Source organism: Podarcis vaucheri, assembly GCF_965113315.1.
Source record: "Podarcis vaucheri genome assembly, chromosome: 12".
NCBI lineage: Eukaryota > Metazoa > Chordata > Lepidosauria > Squamata > Lacertidae > Podarcis > Podarcis vaucheri.
The window spans coordinates 30,290,408-30,309,092 of NC_138750.1; the positions used below are offsets into that span (position 1 = coordinate 30,290,408).

Sequence of the window (18,685 nt, forward strand, 5' to 3'; positions counted from 1 at the left end):
GACCAGTGTTTCCCAACCGGTGTTCCGCGGCACACTAGTGTGCCGTGGAACTTTGCCTTGTGTTCCGTGGAGGCGGGCGAGTCGGGCAGTGAGAGGCGGGGCGGCAGCGGCGAGCACACGCGGGGCGGCGAGTGAGCGAGCTCCCACATCCCATCGCCGCTCGCTACTGGGCCTGCGCATCCGCTCGCCACTGGGCCTGCCCCAGGAGGTGGGGTTGCGGGCATCACGCCCTTCCCCACGTGAGCGGGGAATCCCATCTCAGCCCCCGCGAGAGCAGGGGAATCCCATCCGGCCATGCCTCCTGGCTGGCTGGAGGGGGCGTGGCTTGCCCTTTTTAGGGCCGGAGCGGAGGGGGCTCGCCCTCTCTTCTCCGGCTAGCCCCATCGCCGCTCGCTACATCCTATCGCCGCTCGGCGAGCACACGCGGGGCGGCGGGCGAGCGAGCTCCCACATCCGACGGCACCAAGCAGGGGCCCTTGGCCGTGCCGGTGCCCACTGTGCCCGCCTCCGCCTAGGAGGGCGGCAAGCAGCCACCGCCACCACCACCCCCGCCGCTGCCCGGCAACCGCGCCACCGCCCCCGGCTCCCCACGGCGGGTGATCGTGCAGGCTTCGACGGGTGAGCTGCGAGCTCGGCGGGCAGCGCCTCCGTCCGCAGCGCCCGCCTCGCGGCTCTCATTCCCTGCCCCTGCCAAAGCTCACTCAGCCAAGCCGCGCTCTCCTTCCTGCCTCGCTTTGCTGCCTCCTCCCCCCCCCAAAGCTTGGAGGTTCCCCGGCAAGGGGGAGGGAAAAAAATTGGAAACTTTCACTTTCGTGCGTCCCTCCCGGCGTGACGCTGCGCGCTGACGTCACGGGGCTGTGATGGTGGTGTGCCTCGAGATTTTTTTCATCAAACAAGTGTGCCTTTGCCCAAAAAAGGTTGGGAAGCACTGGCTTGGACCACCTGCTTGCTACTAACAAGTGGGGTGGGGCAGGGCAAAGAAGGGACTGTTGTTCCATGGCACAGCTATGGGGACAAGTCTCTGTAGTTGAGCAAGTGCTAGTACACAGTTCAGCATAAACTTGACTTATCTTCCTCAACACTAGACATCTGCATCAAAGAAACACTAAAAAGCTCTCCCAGTTGTGCTCATGAAGCTGACCTCATTAAGATTCCTGTTTTCAATCAAGGAAATGGGAAGCAGTGTATTATACATTTTGCTAGCTTTCAAGAGCACGGAAGAGGAAAGATATCAGAGATCAGTTGATCTATGAAGTCATATCATGACAGCTCACTCTGGAAACTTTCAACCCCTGCACCAGCAGATCTACTCTTAACTAAATCTTGCCTGCCACGCATTTCACCAGGGAGATCCGATGTCATGGTGATAACATACAAATACAGTGTAGGGTGATGAACTGAGGTGAGGCTGGGTAGAGCAAAATATGCATAGGAGACTGGAGGCAGAAGAAATAACAACCTGAAGTTCTTCCTCAGCTCTCACAATGGTTTGGGCAGCTTCTCAGGTCAGGCAATAGCTAAGTCTGAATCAATACAATTATGCTATATCTGCACCATCTGCAAATAGCCAACTAAGAAACGCCTGCAGATATGCAGCTAATATTGCCATAGCCTCCCCTTAACTGGTTCTCAAATGAATAGGAGTTCAATGCGCTAACACCACACTCAAAGTTATGTTATTATAAACAAAGTCCACACAGAGGTTCCAAACTTTCAGGCAACTCCCACAGCACAAAATACTTTTGTCGTGAATAAAGTTTTTGTTTCCTTTCATTTAAACCATCCCTTTAAATCCCCAAGAGTCTGGAACACCAGCATTATGAATAAACAATGACTTCTACTCTATTCAGTATTAACATACCACAACAACTATTTGTGGTGGACCAGGCTTATACCTGTGCAACTCTAAAATGAATAAGACCAGGATATGCTCAGTAAATACATCCTGCTCTAATTCTGAGGATTAGCAGCTGGCTCAGTCACATCGTTGCAGGTGACTGGCAGATGTGTTAACTTCCAGTTAAGTTGCTGTGATGCAGGCACATGTCCGTACAAGATCTCTAAGCCCAGAGCAGGCTTGCTGTACAAGAAGCAGAAGAGTGTAATGACAGATCTGATAGTTAGGGATTCACAGAGCTACTACTGGTGAAGATATTCACCCATCTGAATGGATAGAGGATGTGGTTCATGTGACTGGAGCAACCAGCCATTGATCGTGTTACTGGAAGCAACTTCATGTTGGTTGAATTGGGTTCCTTAGCTACCTTTCCTCTTTAAAGGAGGAGTAGCAAAACACACTTTAAAAATTCTTCGTGTAGTCACTTAATGTTATATTGGTAGTGTCTCTGTGTCTTCACCCTGTTCTAAATATTCTCATGTGAATAGGCTCCAAATGGACTGCAGCCTGCACAGATCTGGTAGGGTGCTGTTTTAAGATTCCCCATAGGAGTGAATGGGGAAGACAGAGCTTCATTTTGCATAGAGAAGATGGGAACCTAATCACAGATCAAAGGTGGGCAGAGTGACTCAGAAACAGTTTGTAATTTTTAACAAAGCACAGATGCAAACTTACTCTGCACCATCTTGTAGAGCAAGGTTTCAAGGTAAAACCTTACTAAACAAGTTGGATTTCAAGAAGACATGAACAAACAAGGGTGGTGGAATCCATAATGGCATCACAGCCAAGGGGTGTGCGTGTGTCAGTAGAAAAGTGAGGGTGAGGAGAATAAGAGTTCATCCAAAACAACAAAAAAACCACACCTGTAGTAGGTATAAGGTAAAGGTAAAGGTACCCCTGCCCGTACGGGCCAGTCGTGTCTGACTCTAGGGTTGTGCGCCCATCTCACTTAAGAGTGGCAGCGTGACGAAGCTGCTCTGGCGAGCCAGCACCAGCGCAACACACGGAAAGGCCGTTTACCTTCCCACTATAAAGTAGTACCTATTTATCTACTTGCACTTGGGGGTGCTTTCGAACTGCTAGGTGGGCAGGAGCTGGGATCGAAAGACGGGAGCTCACCCCGCCGCGGGGATTCAAACCGCCGACCATGCGATCGGCAAGTCCTAGGCACTGAGGTTTTACCCACAGTGCCACCCGCGTCCCATAGTAGGTATGCTTGTGTTCAATTTGAGATAACAAGACCAGGCAATCTAAGCATACAAAGTATCATTTACAGGATTTGGCTGGGATGAGAGGTAACAGAATACAGACCTATTCACTCATAATTATCCAATTTTGATGAACATTTTAATGGGAGTTAGACAATGGAAATTAGACAATGGATAATGGTGACAAGCCATCTCATTAGCTATTTAAACAGATGCCAAGGCCATAAAAATCGCGGGAGCCAAAACTGCTTCATAGCCAATTTAGACAAAATATAGAAAGCTCACAAGATTAGCATATCCAAGAGTTATTTTTAAAATCAGTATGAACTGACTGCTTTCAGTCCTTTTAAAAACTGGATCTGTAACAGTTCTCCAGAATTAGGTATCTTTTCTCGTTTAAAAAGAAAACACCAGGCTCTGTGTGAATGCTCCATCTCTGTTGCTTGAGTAACTGTGTCCAATTAAAAAAACAACACACATTTTAAACAATACTTTCTTTTTAAGAAACAAACCTGGACGTAGCTGGATTGAAACTTCTCCTGGTGCCACTTGTCCATTAGCATTACCGGCAGGCATTGTTACACCAGCGCTGGGACTTTCTATGAAATCTGCTCTGCAGCCTCTTTTCATTAAGTGTAGAACTATGTCACATCGTTCCTTCTGTTTTGTTCCAGCCATGAAATCCTGTTTGAGAAGAGGCAAACAGAGAGAGAGGGGGGAAAAAATAGAGAGGAGAGACAGAGAAATGTTTATATTCTGAGATATCATCAAGCATAGCCAGGTAACCGAAAAGTTAATGAAGAACAATGAGGCATGCCAGTATGCCCAAAGGAGCTTTAGCAGGTCCAAACTAGACATGATGCCAAGTGACTCATGTGGGCTGCTGTGTGTAGGAGTGGTAGGCAATACTTCCTGGCATGGGCGTTGCAGCAGTTCAGCAGAAAGAAGAGGGAGAGGAGGAGGGTGAGGCGGTTGGCACAGCAACTGTGCACCAGAAGAACCAATCTGGTGCTCCTGCCAGTACATTTGCTTCACTCTGAACCTCCTCCTCCTCCTCTTCCTTTTAAGGGGTAGTGATGCTCATTTCAGGAGGTCAGAGTAGCACCACTGCCCTACCCCACTGGCTACTCCCAGCTGTGGGAGTCTCCATTTTACTGGCCAGATACAGGCCTGGTGGACATCACTGCTCCCCCAAACCCTGCTGTGGACCAGGCTATTAGCACCTAAAGCAAAGCACCTATAAGCACTCATGTGGACTGTCCTTCCAGGGTTAATAGCTGTTGCAGAGGAGGGGCATTTCCACTGGGACCACAGCAGGGAGGGAAGAGTGCCAACAAGCGACAAAACGAAACACGGATACATTTTGCATTATGCCTAGTTGTGCCAAAAAAAGAGACACTTGTTTTTATAACAAAATATTTAAACAGAAGTTAGGACTAATTGCTATAAAGGTTTCTGAAGGGTGCTTTGGCAGTTTTCACATAACAAAAAAGGAAAAGTGAGCTCATTATGACTTCTCTCTCTCTCTCTCTCTCTCTCTCTCTCTCTCTCTCCCTCTCTCTCTTCTTCATTGCGGTTTTTCCATCTCAGAAATGTTTGCATGTACCAGCCCCTCTGACATCAATTACAATTGGCCTTTCATTTAGCCTGTGGCCTATGACAATCTAGTAAGAACTGCATGCTCAATACAAGTGTTTTTTATTGAACAGAAAACACTTCTGACATCTGAAAATGCATTTTGCTATAAAGCTACATAATTGAATTGTCTTTATTGCCAAAAACCATTTCGGATTTATTTGCTGGAATACATTAAGGGAGCAAGACATAAAGGGGGAAATTCAAAAGGGAGGGAATGGATGGAGAGGCAGGACAAGGCAAGAGAAAGTCTTAAAGAGTATGTTCCATAGAAGGCACAGTTCTAACACATCAATGTTAACCCCACAGAGACCAAAAGAAGACTGGGATGGACCACATGCAAATGGAACAGATAAATAATTGGTTCCATTTCTCTTAGTAGTACCCTGAATGGTTACTACTAAAAACTGGAAATATTTTGTGGGAGTGACTAAAGATTGGCTTGATGTAATCAAATATGCCTTATTGCCATACTGGAAAAATTAATCCAATTAAGACTAGCTGAGAACAAATTTTAAAGTGACACATTTATGTGTATGTAGCAGAGATTTATGCTGTTTGTAAATAATGATAATAATATTCAGAGAGTCGTGGAAAAACATGTCAATATCTGGAATGCCTAGCAATCCCCCATAATGAAGTTTTCCCTAGGTAAATATAAAAGAGGAATATGCCTTTTGTTAATATACGACAGAATGTGCTATGCTCACACCTTCTTTGTTTGCCCTCTTACTAAAGTTTGTCTTTCTTACACATAGAGAAAACATGTTTCTTAGAACTTTAAATTGTTAAGGTTTATGGGAAAGTATGTAGGTATAGAATGCAGGAGCACAAAACCCCCAAACTTGTGCAGATGTTGTAATGGACATGGTGACAGTGGGAATAAATGAACTGTCCCCATTCCCAACTGCCATGATTTCAGTTGAATTTCTCCCCAGAGTCTAGAAATAGGCACAAGGTATCTCCACCTAACTGAGAACTATAGAAAAGCATTATCCACTTAACCTGTACATAGGCTGAATTGCTTGAACACCAAGCACATTCACAGTTCTTAGACTTATTTTTTTAAAAATATGTTATTATTGATGTGTTTGCTGTCCTGGGCTCCTTTGGAAGGATGGGATATAGATTGAATAAAATAATAATGATAATGAAGGAGCAGTGGAAGATGTTCGATAACCGTGGCCACAAAATTGTTATTCCAATGTCAGTAGGGATGTTGTTGCCACCCCCTCTCTACCAATATATGAAACAGCTACAGGTTTCTAAGGGCCTAAGAAGTGTATGCCCAAGACCCGCACACTCTGCCTAAAATACGGTCTGCTCAGGCACAAATCATCATTCTTTAAAGCATTTGGTAATGTCCAACTAATATTAAACGGGTTTTAAGAAGCAATTATCAACTCTGTTGATCTGCTGAATATGCATCCACGTCAGAGGTTGTCAGTGGGATGCTGTCCAAAGGTTGTGCTATCCAAATGTTGCAGACTACAGCTCTCATCAGTCTCAGACAAGCCAGCCAATGGCTGATGGGAGCAGTAGTTCACAAGATTTGGAAGGCACCACACTGGCTGTGCTGATCCATATGGTCTCTATGAGGAGGAATGCTGGAGCTCTTAGAAAGTGCATGTTGAAGGCCCTAGAAAACAATGCAAGAGCGTCACTCTGCAACCAATCCTTTTCTTTTAAATCTGAATGTATTTCAAAACCATTCTCCACAATAGAGACTCCAACACGTGTATGGCAAATCATATATGGCCCCCTAAATTTTCTCTGCCTCCCTATTATTTTTCTTACAAACAAATAATTAAATCAACTGGAAAGTCTTTGTTTTTGCTTCTTAAAGGCCCTCTTTTCGTGTTCCCCCACCCTCTCGGAGGTCAAACAAGCAGCTAGAAGTGGGGGGGGGGGTTAACCAATAAGAACCCCACATTCTTAATGTGTCTGTTTCCCCTTAGCAGCAAGCAAAGGATAGATGGAAGGACGGATGAAAACAAAGAGGTAAAGAAGAGAGGGAAAGGCAGTAGGACGAAGGTGTGCTCTGGCAACCCCAGAAATAGCTCCCTTCTGACCTGGCCTACCACTGCTTTGTGCAGGTTAATAATAATAATAATCATTATTGTAATTATCATCATTAATATAGCCTTAATGAACATAAGTAAAAAACAGTAATGTGTACATAGGAATAAATTGCTCCCTCCCCCCCTTCTTATTTTGGTCCCCTCTTGCTTTCATGCGATGGGCCTGTTACTCATGAAAAGACGAAGGTTCAGTTTTTTAACAGTTACTGTACTTCCCCAACAATTGTTGAATTTTCCCTTTTGACTGGGGAGTCCTTTCATGTGCACAGGAGCTGAAGACTTATTTCATTTGCATTGAAGCAGCTAAAGCAGACAAAGAAGTACCAGGATGACTAATACGGAGAAGAGAGCTTACCTCTTGAGTACACCATGCACACTCTGGGCCCACAGCAAGACAGTTGGTACACGTCACTGCATTTGAGATGGCACATCTGTTGTCTGCTGTAAAAGATATATATATATATATACAAGGACATTCAGCGATTTGCAAATATGTGTGGGAGCAGAGCACAATGTCTAAAGTTAAAAAAAAAGCATAAAACAAGAGGTTCTGGGTACTTTGTGGAAAATCAAAGTGGGCTGCTACATCACTCCCTAGGAGTTCAGGATTCTGCTCTTCAGTAAGTCACAGCAAGCCCTTTTGAGCTAAAGAATCGGGGTCAGGGAGAAGTGCACATTTTGCAAGTCCCAGAAAACCCTGCTGCAGGCCCTATTGGCTACTACAACTACTAACTGATCCAGTATTAGTGTCATAGACTGGCTGAATGCAAAGGAGTGGTGGGAAGCACCAGCTGGGGAACCCCAAGGGGAGGTGGCTCAAAGCCTGGGGTGTGGTGGTGTTACAACAATGAGTGGCCAGAGGGAGCAGACTGGGAGGAGGAGGCATCAGAAGTTGAAGAGGTAAGAGAGTTTAGTGAGTGGTAACATGCTGAAGCAGAGATCAATCCAGAATCAGAGGCAGAATCAGAGGCTGGAGGCTGGGGTAGGCAAGAGGCAGAGATGAAGAAGCCAAGGGGGTCTCCCCTTCCTGCTGCAATCTGCTCCCCTCCCCCCCCAGTCTCCCAGAACCAGAAGAGGTATGAAGTGGGCAGAGCAAAGACAGGCAAGGCGGCAAAGTCTCAGACTGCTTGAGAAGGACCCGGGGAGGAGGAGACATAGGGAACTGTAGGAAGGCAGTCCTCATAACTGCCTCATTGGGGCAAGATCTGCTGGGAAGAGCTATTGTGATCACTAGCCCTGGCCTCCTGAGCTGTCTTGTTCCTTTGAATACAATTTCACTGAAGCTGGGTGAGTGATTGCTGACCTGACCCTGACATCTGCTCCTGACACTGACAATGTCATTCCTATTAATTCTAGCACATGCAGACAACTTGCAGTAGCGGCTGATGAGACACTACTGGCTTTCCAACACAGCGGGTCACTGGCACCTACTGAGACAGAGGGGTGAGAGGCCACACTAGATGTGTGGCACAGCACGTGATGATGGAGCCAACGAGCACATGCCCTGCACCTCACCCCTTTCCCTTCGCTTCTTGGTAAATGCCAGCAGCTCTCTGTGCTGGGAAGCTGTGAGAGCAAGGGTGCCCCACTTGAGGCATCATTACCATAGGAGCCAACTCCTAGGGGCCAAGGTCCCTTTGTCCCCCCAATTAAATATTTGAGGGGGCCACCCTCCCAAGCTGATGGACACTGCTATTCAAATGGGGTGGGTGAGTGTGCCATGTCATGTGATCAATAATGTGGGGTGGGGCGTACCTGTCCCTCCACATATTTTATTCAAATTGGCGCCCCTGCACCTCGCTGAGTGCTACTATAGCCAAGCACTCAGTTCATTGTTTTTAGGTGGTTAATACAAGTCTACAACAGGAGCAGAAATAAAATCTTTGTTTGTGTGGCATCTGCCCAAAATGGATTTCTAGTGATATGGAACAATCTCTCTCAGCAGTAATTGGCTGCTGGCAACTGTGGACTACAGTGGTACCTCGGGTTAAGTACTTAATTCGTTCCGGAGGTCCGTTCTTAACCTGAAACTGTTCTTAACCTGAAGCACCACTTTAGCTAATGGGGCCTTCTGCTGCCGCCGCGCCGCCGGAGCACGATTTCTGTTCTCATCCTGAAACAAAGTTCTTAACCTGAAGCACTATTTCTGGGTTAGCAGAGTGTAACCTGAAGCGTATGTAACCTGAAGCATATGTAACCCAAGGTACCACTGTACCATTATTTCAAATATCTCTATTCCTGATTGATTTCTTGTCACAGTTTTTTTTTCTTATGTGCATCAGGCCATTCACTATTTTCAACTGTTTGATAGAGTTTTGGAAGGGTGCCCTTGAAATGCAATCTGTTGCTCTTTGTTCTGTCAGTTCTCGAGAGCGTTCAGTATGGCAACAACAAAACATTGCTGTCTCCACATCCCTAAAGCTAGAGAGAGAGAACTGAAAGCGAGAAGATGAACAGCCATCTATTATGCCAGGTCTTGCACTGAAACAAGATCCTCAATAACTACAACTGTTTATCTTCACGGTATTTTTTTTAAAAAGGCATGTGTGTGTTTCTTTCTGTGTGTAGTAACATTAGATGCAAGAGTAGGCCCAAAGTTTATTTTGCTTTAAGCAAAAAGGTAAACTGTAGTACATTGAAACTGATTAGGGAGGGTATGCGGGTCAAGCCAGAGCAAGAACATTATTCCAAAACACCGATTTGGTAACACCTAAGTAAAGGTAAAGGTACCCCTGCCCGAACGGGCCAGTCTTGACAGACTCTGGGGTTTGTGCGCCCATCTCACATCTATAGGCCGGGGGCCAGCGCTGTCCGGAGACACTTCCGGGTCACGTGGCCAGCGTGACAAAGCTGCATCTGGCGAGCCAGCGCAGCACACGGAACGCCGTTTACCTTCCCGCTGGTAAGCGGTACCTATTTATCTACTTGCACCCGGGGGTGCTTTCGAACTGCTAGGTTGGCACCGAGAAATAAAAACAGAAAAATGTTGGGAGGGAAACCATACACTGGTAGCTAAACTATGTGAATAGCCAAGTCACATACATGGCACAGTTCTTGCTGGGTTTTTGCTTCACAGAGTATGACGGTATTTGTAGAAATCAACAACATACAATACCACACACCTCCATACACACAGAAAACTAGCATGGTAGGGAAAACAGTTCCCAATATGTTTTCGCCATATCATCATGGAGACACAACTGTGACATCTCAAAAACCATGTGTTCTGATGATGTAGCATCCAAAGATATATGAACGAAACAGGCATAGGAACGTAAAGGAGCTGCCTCATACAAAGTCTCACCATACACCCATGGTCATTGTCTGATCATTGTCCACAACAGATGTGGAGAACCTTTGGCCCCCCAGATGTTGCTGAACTACAACTCCCATCAGCCCCAGCAAACATGGCCAGGGGATAGGGATGGGGGGAATTGTAGTTCAGCAACATCTGGTGGACCAAGGGTTCCCCACATTTGGTCTACAATGACCTCCAGGAGTTCTTTGACCTGAAGTAGCTACCTTCTGCTTGCAAAGCATGGCACCTCCTCTATAAAGCCTTGGGTTCCCATTTGTATGCATGCAAGACTTGATGTTACAGTAGACTACCGGTACATAGAAAAATGGTGCTGGATGAGACTCTTGAGAGTCCCATGGACTGCAAGAAGATCAAACCGATCCATTCTTAAGGAAATCAGCCCTGAGTGCTCATTGGAAGGACAGATCCTGAAGCTGAGGCTCCAATACTTTGGCCACCTCATGAGAAGAGAAGACTCCCTGGAAAAGACCTTGATGCTGGGAAAGATTGAGGGCACAAGGAGAAGGGGACGGCAGAGGACGAGATGGTTGGACAGTGTTCTCGAGGCTACCAGCATGAGTTTGACCAAGCTGTGGGAGGTGGTGGAGGACAAGGGTGCCTGGCGTGCTCTGGTCCATGGGGTCTTGAAGAGTCGGACACGACTAAATGACTAAACAACAACATAGAACAAAAGAACTCTAGAAATCTCTGCATAAAGCTGCCATCAGTGGTTTTTGCCCAACTCCATTATCTCACCAATAGAACAAGTTTTAGCAAATGACCATACACTAGAGTAGAAGCAATAACATGGGGGCGGGGGGGGGGCAATGACACCAATATAGCGGCTCAGTAAGTCACCCCCTGTAGGAAGTCCATTTGTCTTGTTTTTTTCTTACTAACATTTTTTGATACACAAGGTTTAAAACAAACGAGCTGGTCTTATATAATTTCTTTAAAAACAGGGTTCAGAATCTGTTTGGTTCATAATTTGTTCCAATAACTTCTTATAGAAGTAACATTTACAGACATGCATTCATTCATGAAATATTTCTCATGTAGCTGCCAGTCTATTTTTAAAAAATAAATTAGAAACAAGGCATTACTAAATTAGTTATATCTTTTCTAAAGAAAAAAGAAAAAGAAAAACAAACCCCTAACACTAAAGCTAGAAATATTTTTATGAGTTGGCTTAGTATAGGAAAGAGACTTTTCTTACCATTTTACCAACACAGCCCAGACAAAACTGAACCGTTATGATGCCAAAAGCCAAGAGGCAGGCTTCTACTGGCTTTAGTTAAATAACTGAAACATGCCAAAAAGGTATTTTAAAACAAGACAGGCCATATTTTGGCTCAAAAAAATTACACTGACATATATACATAATAAAACATGTGTACTTAGTTATACCATACCCAACTGTATATCATATTATGCATTCTAAGAGAATTACATTAAATAAGGCTTAATGACCCTGACATTGCAAGAAATTAAAGCATTTTAGAATAAGAGAGAGAATATTTCTGGGACAATACCAAACATAATGCATTTGGAACGGAATTAGGTTATAGGCCACAGAATGCTCAAATCAAATATTTCATTTTAAGCCCTCATTTTACTGCCCCAACTCAAATAATTAGAAGTCTTAAAATCCACCTGTCTCCAATGCTCAGTAAATAATTACGTACAATTTACCAGCAGATACCCTGTTTCCAAATCTTAGTTCGAGCCCATGGGAGGAGAAAGGAGTCAACTTTGCATTAATCTGTCTATTGGTACTTTCCTCATTTCAAATTTAAGGCTTACTGAGATGTGGGAAACGGCAAGCAAGGTTTTCTGTGAGTCCCTGGCAAGTCTTACAAGAGCCCCAAGGCACATGTGCAAACAGAGCAGAGCCAGGAAAGAACTCCATTTCCCATAGTTTCCGGTGTTTCTGAATACTGAGATATACACATGCAAGGCCCAAGGCCCTACTATAAAAAGGTAAAGGTAAAGGGACCCCTGACCATTAGGTCCACCACCATACTACTTCCCAAAAGCTCTGCCTACAGCCTCTCCCAGGAAGTTGGAGGAAGAGGAATCCCTGTGGGTCTGAAACTGACCCATCTAAAACAAATGTAAGGAGCAGGATTCAAAAACCCAGTGCCCAAACTATCCCATTTTTACGCTCACTCACCACTAGTAATTTGTTCACACTTATGACTGACAGATTTAAAAGTGAACTGTAATAGAGCTTCAACTGAACCTGTATGCTTTCGTTTCCTTGGTTACTTCGAACGAAAATTGAACATTAACTTCTGTGTTAATTATTTGCCTAACTCAGATTCTAAAACAAAGATAGTTTTCTTAGAATCAGAAATTTAAGTTTCTGTTTCAGTTAGATGAACTAACGCTAGTATTGTTTTAAAAATCCACATTTCTACTTGTAAAGGGGGAAAGTCGCTTACATTTATGGATGCACATAAGCAACTGAAGCACCATTCTATAAATCATCTATTAGCTTTTGCGGCCATAACGATACAAGTTAATGTTTCATCATACAGGTTAATGCACATGATAATCTCTGGAAATGTTACCAAGACAGCAGTGAAGCTAGAACACAGCCATAGGGCTAATAGTAATTGGTAGCCCAATTCTCCTTGAATTTTGCTAATTCTTAAAGCCATCTAAGTTGGTGACCATGTATTATGACTACAGATTTGCATTTATCTACTAGATATAGTGTTGTGTTTCATACAGAATCCCCAAAAGAAATCTAACGTTACAGATTTAAATACTATATCCAACTCATACCTGTAGCGAGGAAACCTTTTTTAACCTTATGAACAGAATTGCGGCCAAATGCTTTCTTGTTTCTGGTTCAAAATTTGGCAGGTTCACTAGGTTTATATTCAAATGGAGCCCTCAAAGTGACTCACAACTGCATTTTATAAAATTCACAGTTGTGTTAAAAAAACAAACAGGACAGCCAGCCATCTGGAGTAGAAATTCCTTCCCAGTGTTGATTTCAATCACTGTAGGTCTGCTTTCCAAGAGTGTGGTATGAGTATGTGTTGCTAGAGTTGAACCCCTTGAAGTCATATGCATGTCTCATTTCCTAAATTTAAAACCGACACCTGCATGAACTCATCTGGGATACAGCACTGCTATCATAATTAAGCCTTTGCCTTTGCCTCCCTTTGCCTGTTTGCTAGCCTATAAATTTTAGTTATTTTGGTGTCTGTGCTAGTCTATTTCACTGTGCTCACAGGCTTACTTAGGATTTTACACTGCTTCATTGTTTGGACTCACCTGGATAGACATTCCTAACTTTCCAATTCTTCTTCTGGAAACATTTTAGCAAAAACAGTTCAAATCAGATAACATCCCTTTAAGAAAAATATTAGGACTTCTCATCAAGGACTGCATGTCCAGCAACATGTTTGCCTTTGTGTGGCCTCTGTCATTGGCCAGCTGACAAAGGACCACTGCACCATTTACTTCCCAGGGCCAATGAACTGGGTTTAAACCTTGGAAAAACTCAGGCCTTTGAGAGAGGTCAGTTACTTGTTCTGGATGGGATTGCACTCCCTCTGAAGAAATGGGTACCTACTGACTCACTTGAAATCACACATGGCCTTGGTGGCAAAGAGTGCTTTGGTGAGGTTGGTGAGGCAGCTACAGATGTTCCTGGACTGAGACGAGTTGACCACTGTGGTCTTGGCATCAGCAACCTCAAGACTGGATTAGTGCCACATGCTCTATGTGGGACTTCCCTTGAACTTAACCCACCTGGTGCAGGATGCAGCAGCTAGGTGGCTGATGGGAGCATCCTGACAACGCCATACAATACCTCTGCTGAGAATGCAGCACTCGCTGCCAATATGCTCCTGGGCCTAGTTCAGAATTTTGCTTTACCACTTGAAACCAGGGCTTTTTTTCCCATCCAGAACTCAGTTATGGCACCTCTCAGGTGGGTGCCATTGCCATTCTAAGAGAATGAGGGAGGTGTTCACTGTGAATTCCAGCACCTCTTTTTCTAGAAAAACAGCACTGCTTAAAAATTTCTTGAGGGACCATCTTGCTTCATATATCCCTGCCTGACAGTTGTTATCCTGGGATGGGGTACTGCTTAGAATACTGCATGGATGTTTGTACTAGAAGCTGAGCTTTTAGTGTTGCCTCTGCAGCCCTCTGGAATCAATTATCAGCTGAAATTAGTCAGCTCATGTCATGATATTTAGGTGGCTATTGGAGATGTTCCTGTTTAAGAAGGCTTCCCCTTAATTGTGCCCAGTCAAGTTGTGGAATACTAACCCTAATTGTAGAAAGGGTTTTATTGCTTTTAGAAATGGTTTTACAATTTTGTATTTTATCAAAGTGTATCTTAACTGCCAGGGGTGCCGACTTGAATAAAATATTGGGGGGGGGGGGCAGGTGAATCCCTGCCTACATAACTGATCACATGATGTGGCACACACACACCATATGGCTAGCAATGCCTGTTAACTTTATTGGGGGGGGGCTGGGCCCTCTCAAATATTTTATTGAGGGGGCCGAAGGGAACTCAGCCCCTAGGAGTTGCCTCCTGTGTTTACTGTTTTGACAGCATCTAGGTGTGAAGGAGTTTATAAATATGTAAAGTAAGTAAATAAATAAATAAATAACTATATGATGGCAAGGAGAGACTAAATTGGCTGCATCCATCATGGAAGGAGCTTCTTTCTCCCCTCCCTGCAACCCCCCCCCCCAACACGCTAATGTTACTGCCAGTTACACCTGGGACCACAAAACTGAAGAGAGGTGCCCCCTGACCTTTGCCACCAGTCAGGTGCCCTACGGCTACTGGGAGCCTGCATCCCTGATCGCCACAAATAACATTGCAGGTAAGGGGAGAGAAAGTATGGTCCAAACTACTGGCCAGAGGAGGAGAACCTGCCCCAATGCTTGCTTTCCTGAGCCTCAGGCAGCAGAACCAAGGGTCAAAGATGCTGGAAGCTGTAATAATCCAACATCTGGCAGGCACTACACTGATTACTTCTGCTCTAAAGACCTACCAAAAAAAGCTACTAGGAATAGAATTGCTGAAGCTGTCAAACGGTGTCCAGTGCAGCTCAACATTAGATAATTATTAAGTCATATGCCAGAAATAGCTAATTGTTGGACTTCAGCTTGATCATTGTTACATGTAAACTCCTATCTCTTAACAGTTACTAGAATCACAGCACTGATTAAAGCAGTGTGGGCATAATTGCGTTTTCTATTAAACATTCCATTTGATAACTTCCTCATTACTTTTTTTCCTTTAAAGAATAAAGCCAAATTATTGTGTTGGAGTGATTTTGGCAAGTTTTATTGTCCAATGTTCTCATTCCAGCATCAGGTACTTGTTTCTGTTGGCTGAGCTACGCTACAATTACCCTTTAGTTAAAGTCACAGAACAAGAGATCCTTTGTCACTGGGAAGTAAAACTTGTCTTTTTTAAAAAAATCAGCATTCTGAAGATACTTTGGGACTTGGAACTTTTAATACTGCTTTTTTAATGTTGTATTTGCTCTTATTAAACCTCACATTCTGCCTTCACTTAAAATAAGTGGACAAGAAAAACTGAAATAATTAGTTTAAAATATATACATTTTGCCTATTTTCTTTCACAGCTTTTCATTAACATTATGGACACTGGCACAGAAATAACAATTAATGAGCTTGAAGGACCATCATTTTCTATTTACTGTGACAAATGGCCTACTATCATCATACTGTGAAAAGAAGTAGGCTCTGGAGGCAGATCATTGTGTTTCCTTTATCTATATACTGGAGAACAATATACAGGCCAGTTATTTCGAGAGCTGAGGGTATAACAACATATGCTGCAGCAGAGAGGAAACAAAGGTAGACTCCCTGCCGGACTTCTTGAAATACAAAACTTTCTTTAATTTTAAAATGTCGCTCGTTCAGGTGATCAAGCTACAGGTAGATGCTGCCATGCTGAAGGATTGATTCCTTACAACTGTGGAACAAACATTATGCAACACTCGTAAAAATGCCTGTTCCATATATTGAAGCAGTCAAATGGCCAAATATGTGGTAGGGCAATCTGAGAAGTAAACGCGTCCTAAGCTGTACAGTGCATTACATACTAATAGTATTGCATTGATTTTGGCCTGCCAGCAAATGAACAGCCAGTGCAAGTCTCTGAGCATGGTTGTAATATGCTGATAGGGTCTTCTTCTTGCCTGCAATCGTGCTGCAGCACTCTGCACTAACTGTAGTTTCCAGCCCAAGCACAAGGTGAGCCCGACATACAGTGAATTGCAGTAATCCAGCCATGAAGTTACCCGTGCCTGAACTACTGCAGTCAAACTACCCCAATCTTGGAACAACCTTAACGGTCACACCAGCCAAAGCTGATAAAAGGTGCTCCAAGTCACTGAAGCCACTGGACATCTAGGGATAAAGCAAGATTCAGAAGCTTTCCCAGACTCTAAATCTCTTCCTTCAGAGGGAGTACAAACCTGCCCAGGGCAGGCCATTGGTCAGTTTCTCAGATATAGGAAGTACACTGCCTCTGTCTCTCCAGGATTCAAGCTCCGTATATTTTCCCTCATCCAGTTCACTAGTGACTCCAAGCACCAGTGTAGGGCCTGTACATCTTCTCCTGATTTAGATGTTACGTAGAAATAGAGCTGAGTGTAATCATCATACTAATGGCACCTTGCCTCCAAACTCCTAATGACCACTTCCAATGGCTTCAAAAGGATATTGAATACTGCTGGGGATAAAATAGTGTCCTGTGGTATGTACCCCACAGCATAAATGCCAGGGAGCCAAAAAGCATTCTTCCAATGCTGCTGTCTGGACTTGGTTATGTAAAGTAAGGTTTGGAATCATCATAATACAAGGCCTCTAATTCTCATCTCAGGGCACCCATCCATAGGACACCATTTTCAATTGTATCAAAAGCTACAGAAAGATCAAGAAGCAAGAGCAAGGTTTGACTCTCTTTGCCTCACTCTTGGTAAAGGTAATTCACCAGGGTGACCAAGAATGGGTTGGTCCTATAGGCAGTCCTGAACCAAGATTGGAATGGGTTGAGATAATCTGTGACATCCAAGACATTTTACAGCTACTCTGCCACAACCCTCTCTACACAACTTTCCCTAAGATGGAGTATTTGCAACTGGTCAGTTGTCCAAACCATTAGGTCTAGGACCAGTTTCTTTTGGAGTAGCTATACTACTGCCTCTTTCAAGATGTCAGGGACCCACCCCCCCACAACCAGTCTACTCCTCCTCTTCCAGGTATAATAAGCCAAGAGAGATGAGTGAAGAGGACCCACAGTTGAACCTAAGACCATAAGCACCTTGTCCACATCATCAGGCTGAATCAACCGAAACTGATCCCACAACATGTGACACTTCAATTGGAACAGCTACAGCAGCTGTGTCAAGGCCACTCTGGAGCTGAGCAACTTCATCCTCAAAAAAATAATAATAAAAAAAATCAACCAGTGGGTCACAGAATCATAGAACTGTAGAGTTGGAAGGGTTCAAGTTCTTCAAGATCCCAGAGATTCTTCCCCTACAATGAGATTCAGCAACCTCTGGACCACCCAAAAAACTCCACTTGAGCACTAAAGGATTCAGTGCAGGCTGCTAAATGAGCTCTCTCCACCACCCACACTGCCACATGGTAGGCATGATGTGTACTAACTTGTGTTTGTTCAACTTCGGAGTAAGATTTGTGCCACTTGCAGTCGTTGTACAGTCTGCCCAACACTCTCTGGAATACCTATGAGCCTCTGAGCTCTGCAAGAGCAGTCATGTCAACCACCTATCATATCTCCATAGCATGACCAGGACTTTGACAGGATCATCAGTTTTTTTTCTGCTGGAAAATCCCCCAGAGCATTCAGGAATCCATCAGTTTATGCACGTGGGCATAACCGGTGCTCTACCCTTACAGAAGATAATTGATGCCACCAAACCAAACTTCACCAGCTAATGTTCAGACCATGATAAGTGAGTGAATTGTTCGTGCACACACACACCACAATCACCTTTGCTACATCCCTCAAGGAAAAGCCTAGTTCAAGGGTATGGTCTGATCACTGAGTTGGACTGATGACCATTGGAGACAGCTCCATAGTTGTCATGGAGACCATGAAGTCCTTAAGTGTGCTTAATTTATGCTATTATTTAAAACAGCACACATGATGTGACAATACAGTAATAGTAACTTTAAAACGTATTACATCAGCATTCAATCTCCATTTTACTATTTAAACACCTGACTTCCGTTATACAGCTCTGGAATATAGGTATTCTTTCAGCTATGACTTAAGAGGCAAGGTAGCTTGCCTGAACTGTATTAGGAACTGACTACCATCAGTTATCACCTCTAGTAATAAAAACGGTGAAGGTTTAACTTTGTGAAATAAACTACTTTGTTTATTGAAGACCTTGTGTATTGCCATCTGTATATTAACTAATCTCATCTGGAAGCTGATGATAATCCACATCTTGTTCTCCATCATGACATTTGGGATAATACTTAACTGAAAAAATAGCTCCTGCATAGGGTCTTATGT

The 18,685-nt window shown here is 44.1% G+C and overlaps 1 protein-coding gene and 1 long non-coding RNA gene across 2 annotated transcripts in view; one reads left to right on the plus strand and one right to left on the minus strand.

The window, feature by feature from the left end:
* The window catches only part of ITGB8 (integrin subunit beta 8), a 42,405-nt gene that overhangs the window by 22,335 nt on the left and 1,385 nt on the right, over nt 1-18,685 (minus strand). Inside the window, exons 2-3 of the mRNA XM_082193922.1 lie at nt 7,177-7,262; nt 3,618-3,789 (exon numbers count right to left, since the gene is read on the minus strand). Coding sequence (XP_082050048.1) covers nt 3,618-3,789; nt 7,177-7,262 — 258 coding nt within the window. The remainder of the gene's footprint in view (nt 1-3,617; nt 3,790-7,176; nt 7,263-18,685) is intronic.
* On the plus strand, nt 940-7,211 carry LOC309515827. Its single transcript, XR_014212681.1, has 3 exons — nt 940-1,993; nt 3,780-3,886; nt 7,091-7,211. It is a non-coding gene; the product is annotated as an uncharacterized lncRNA (long non-coding RNA).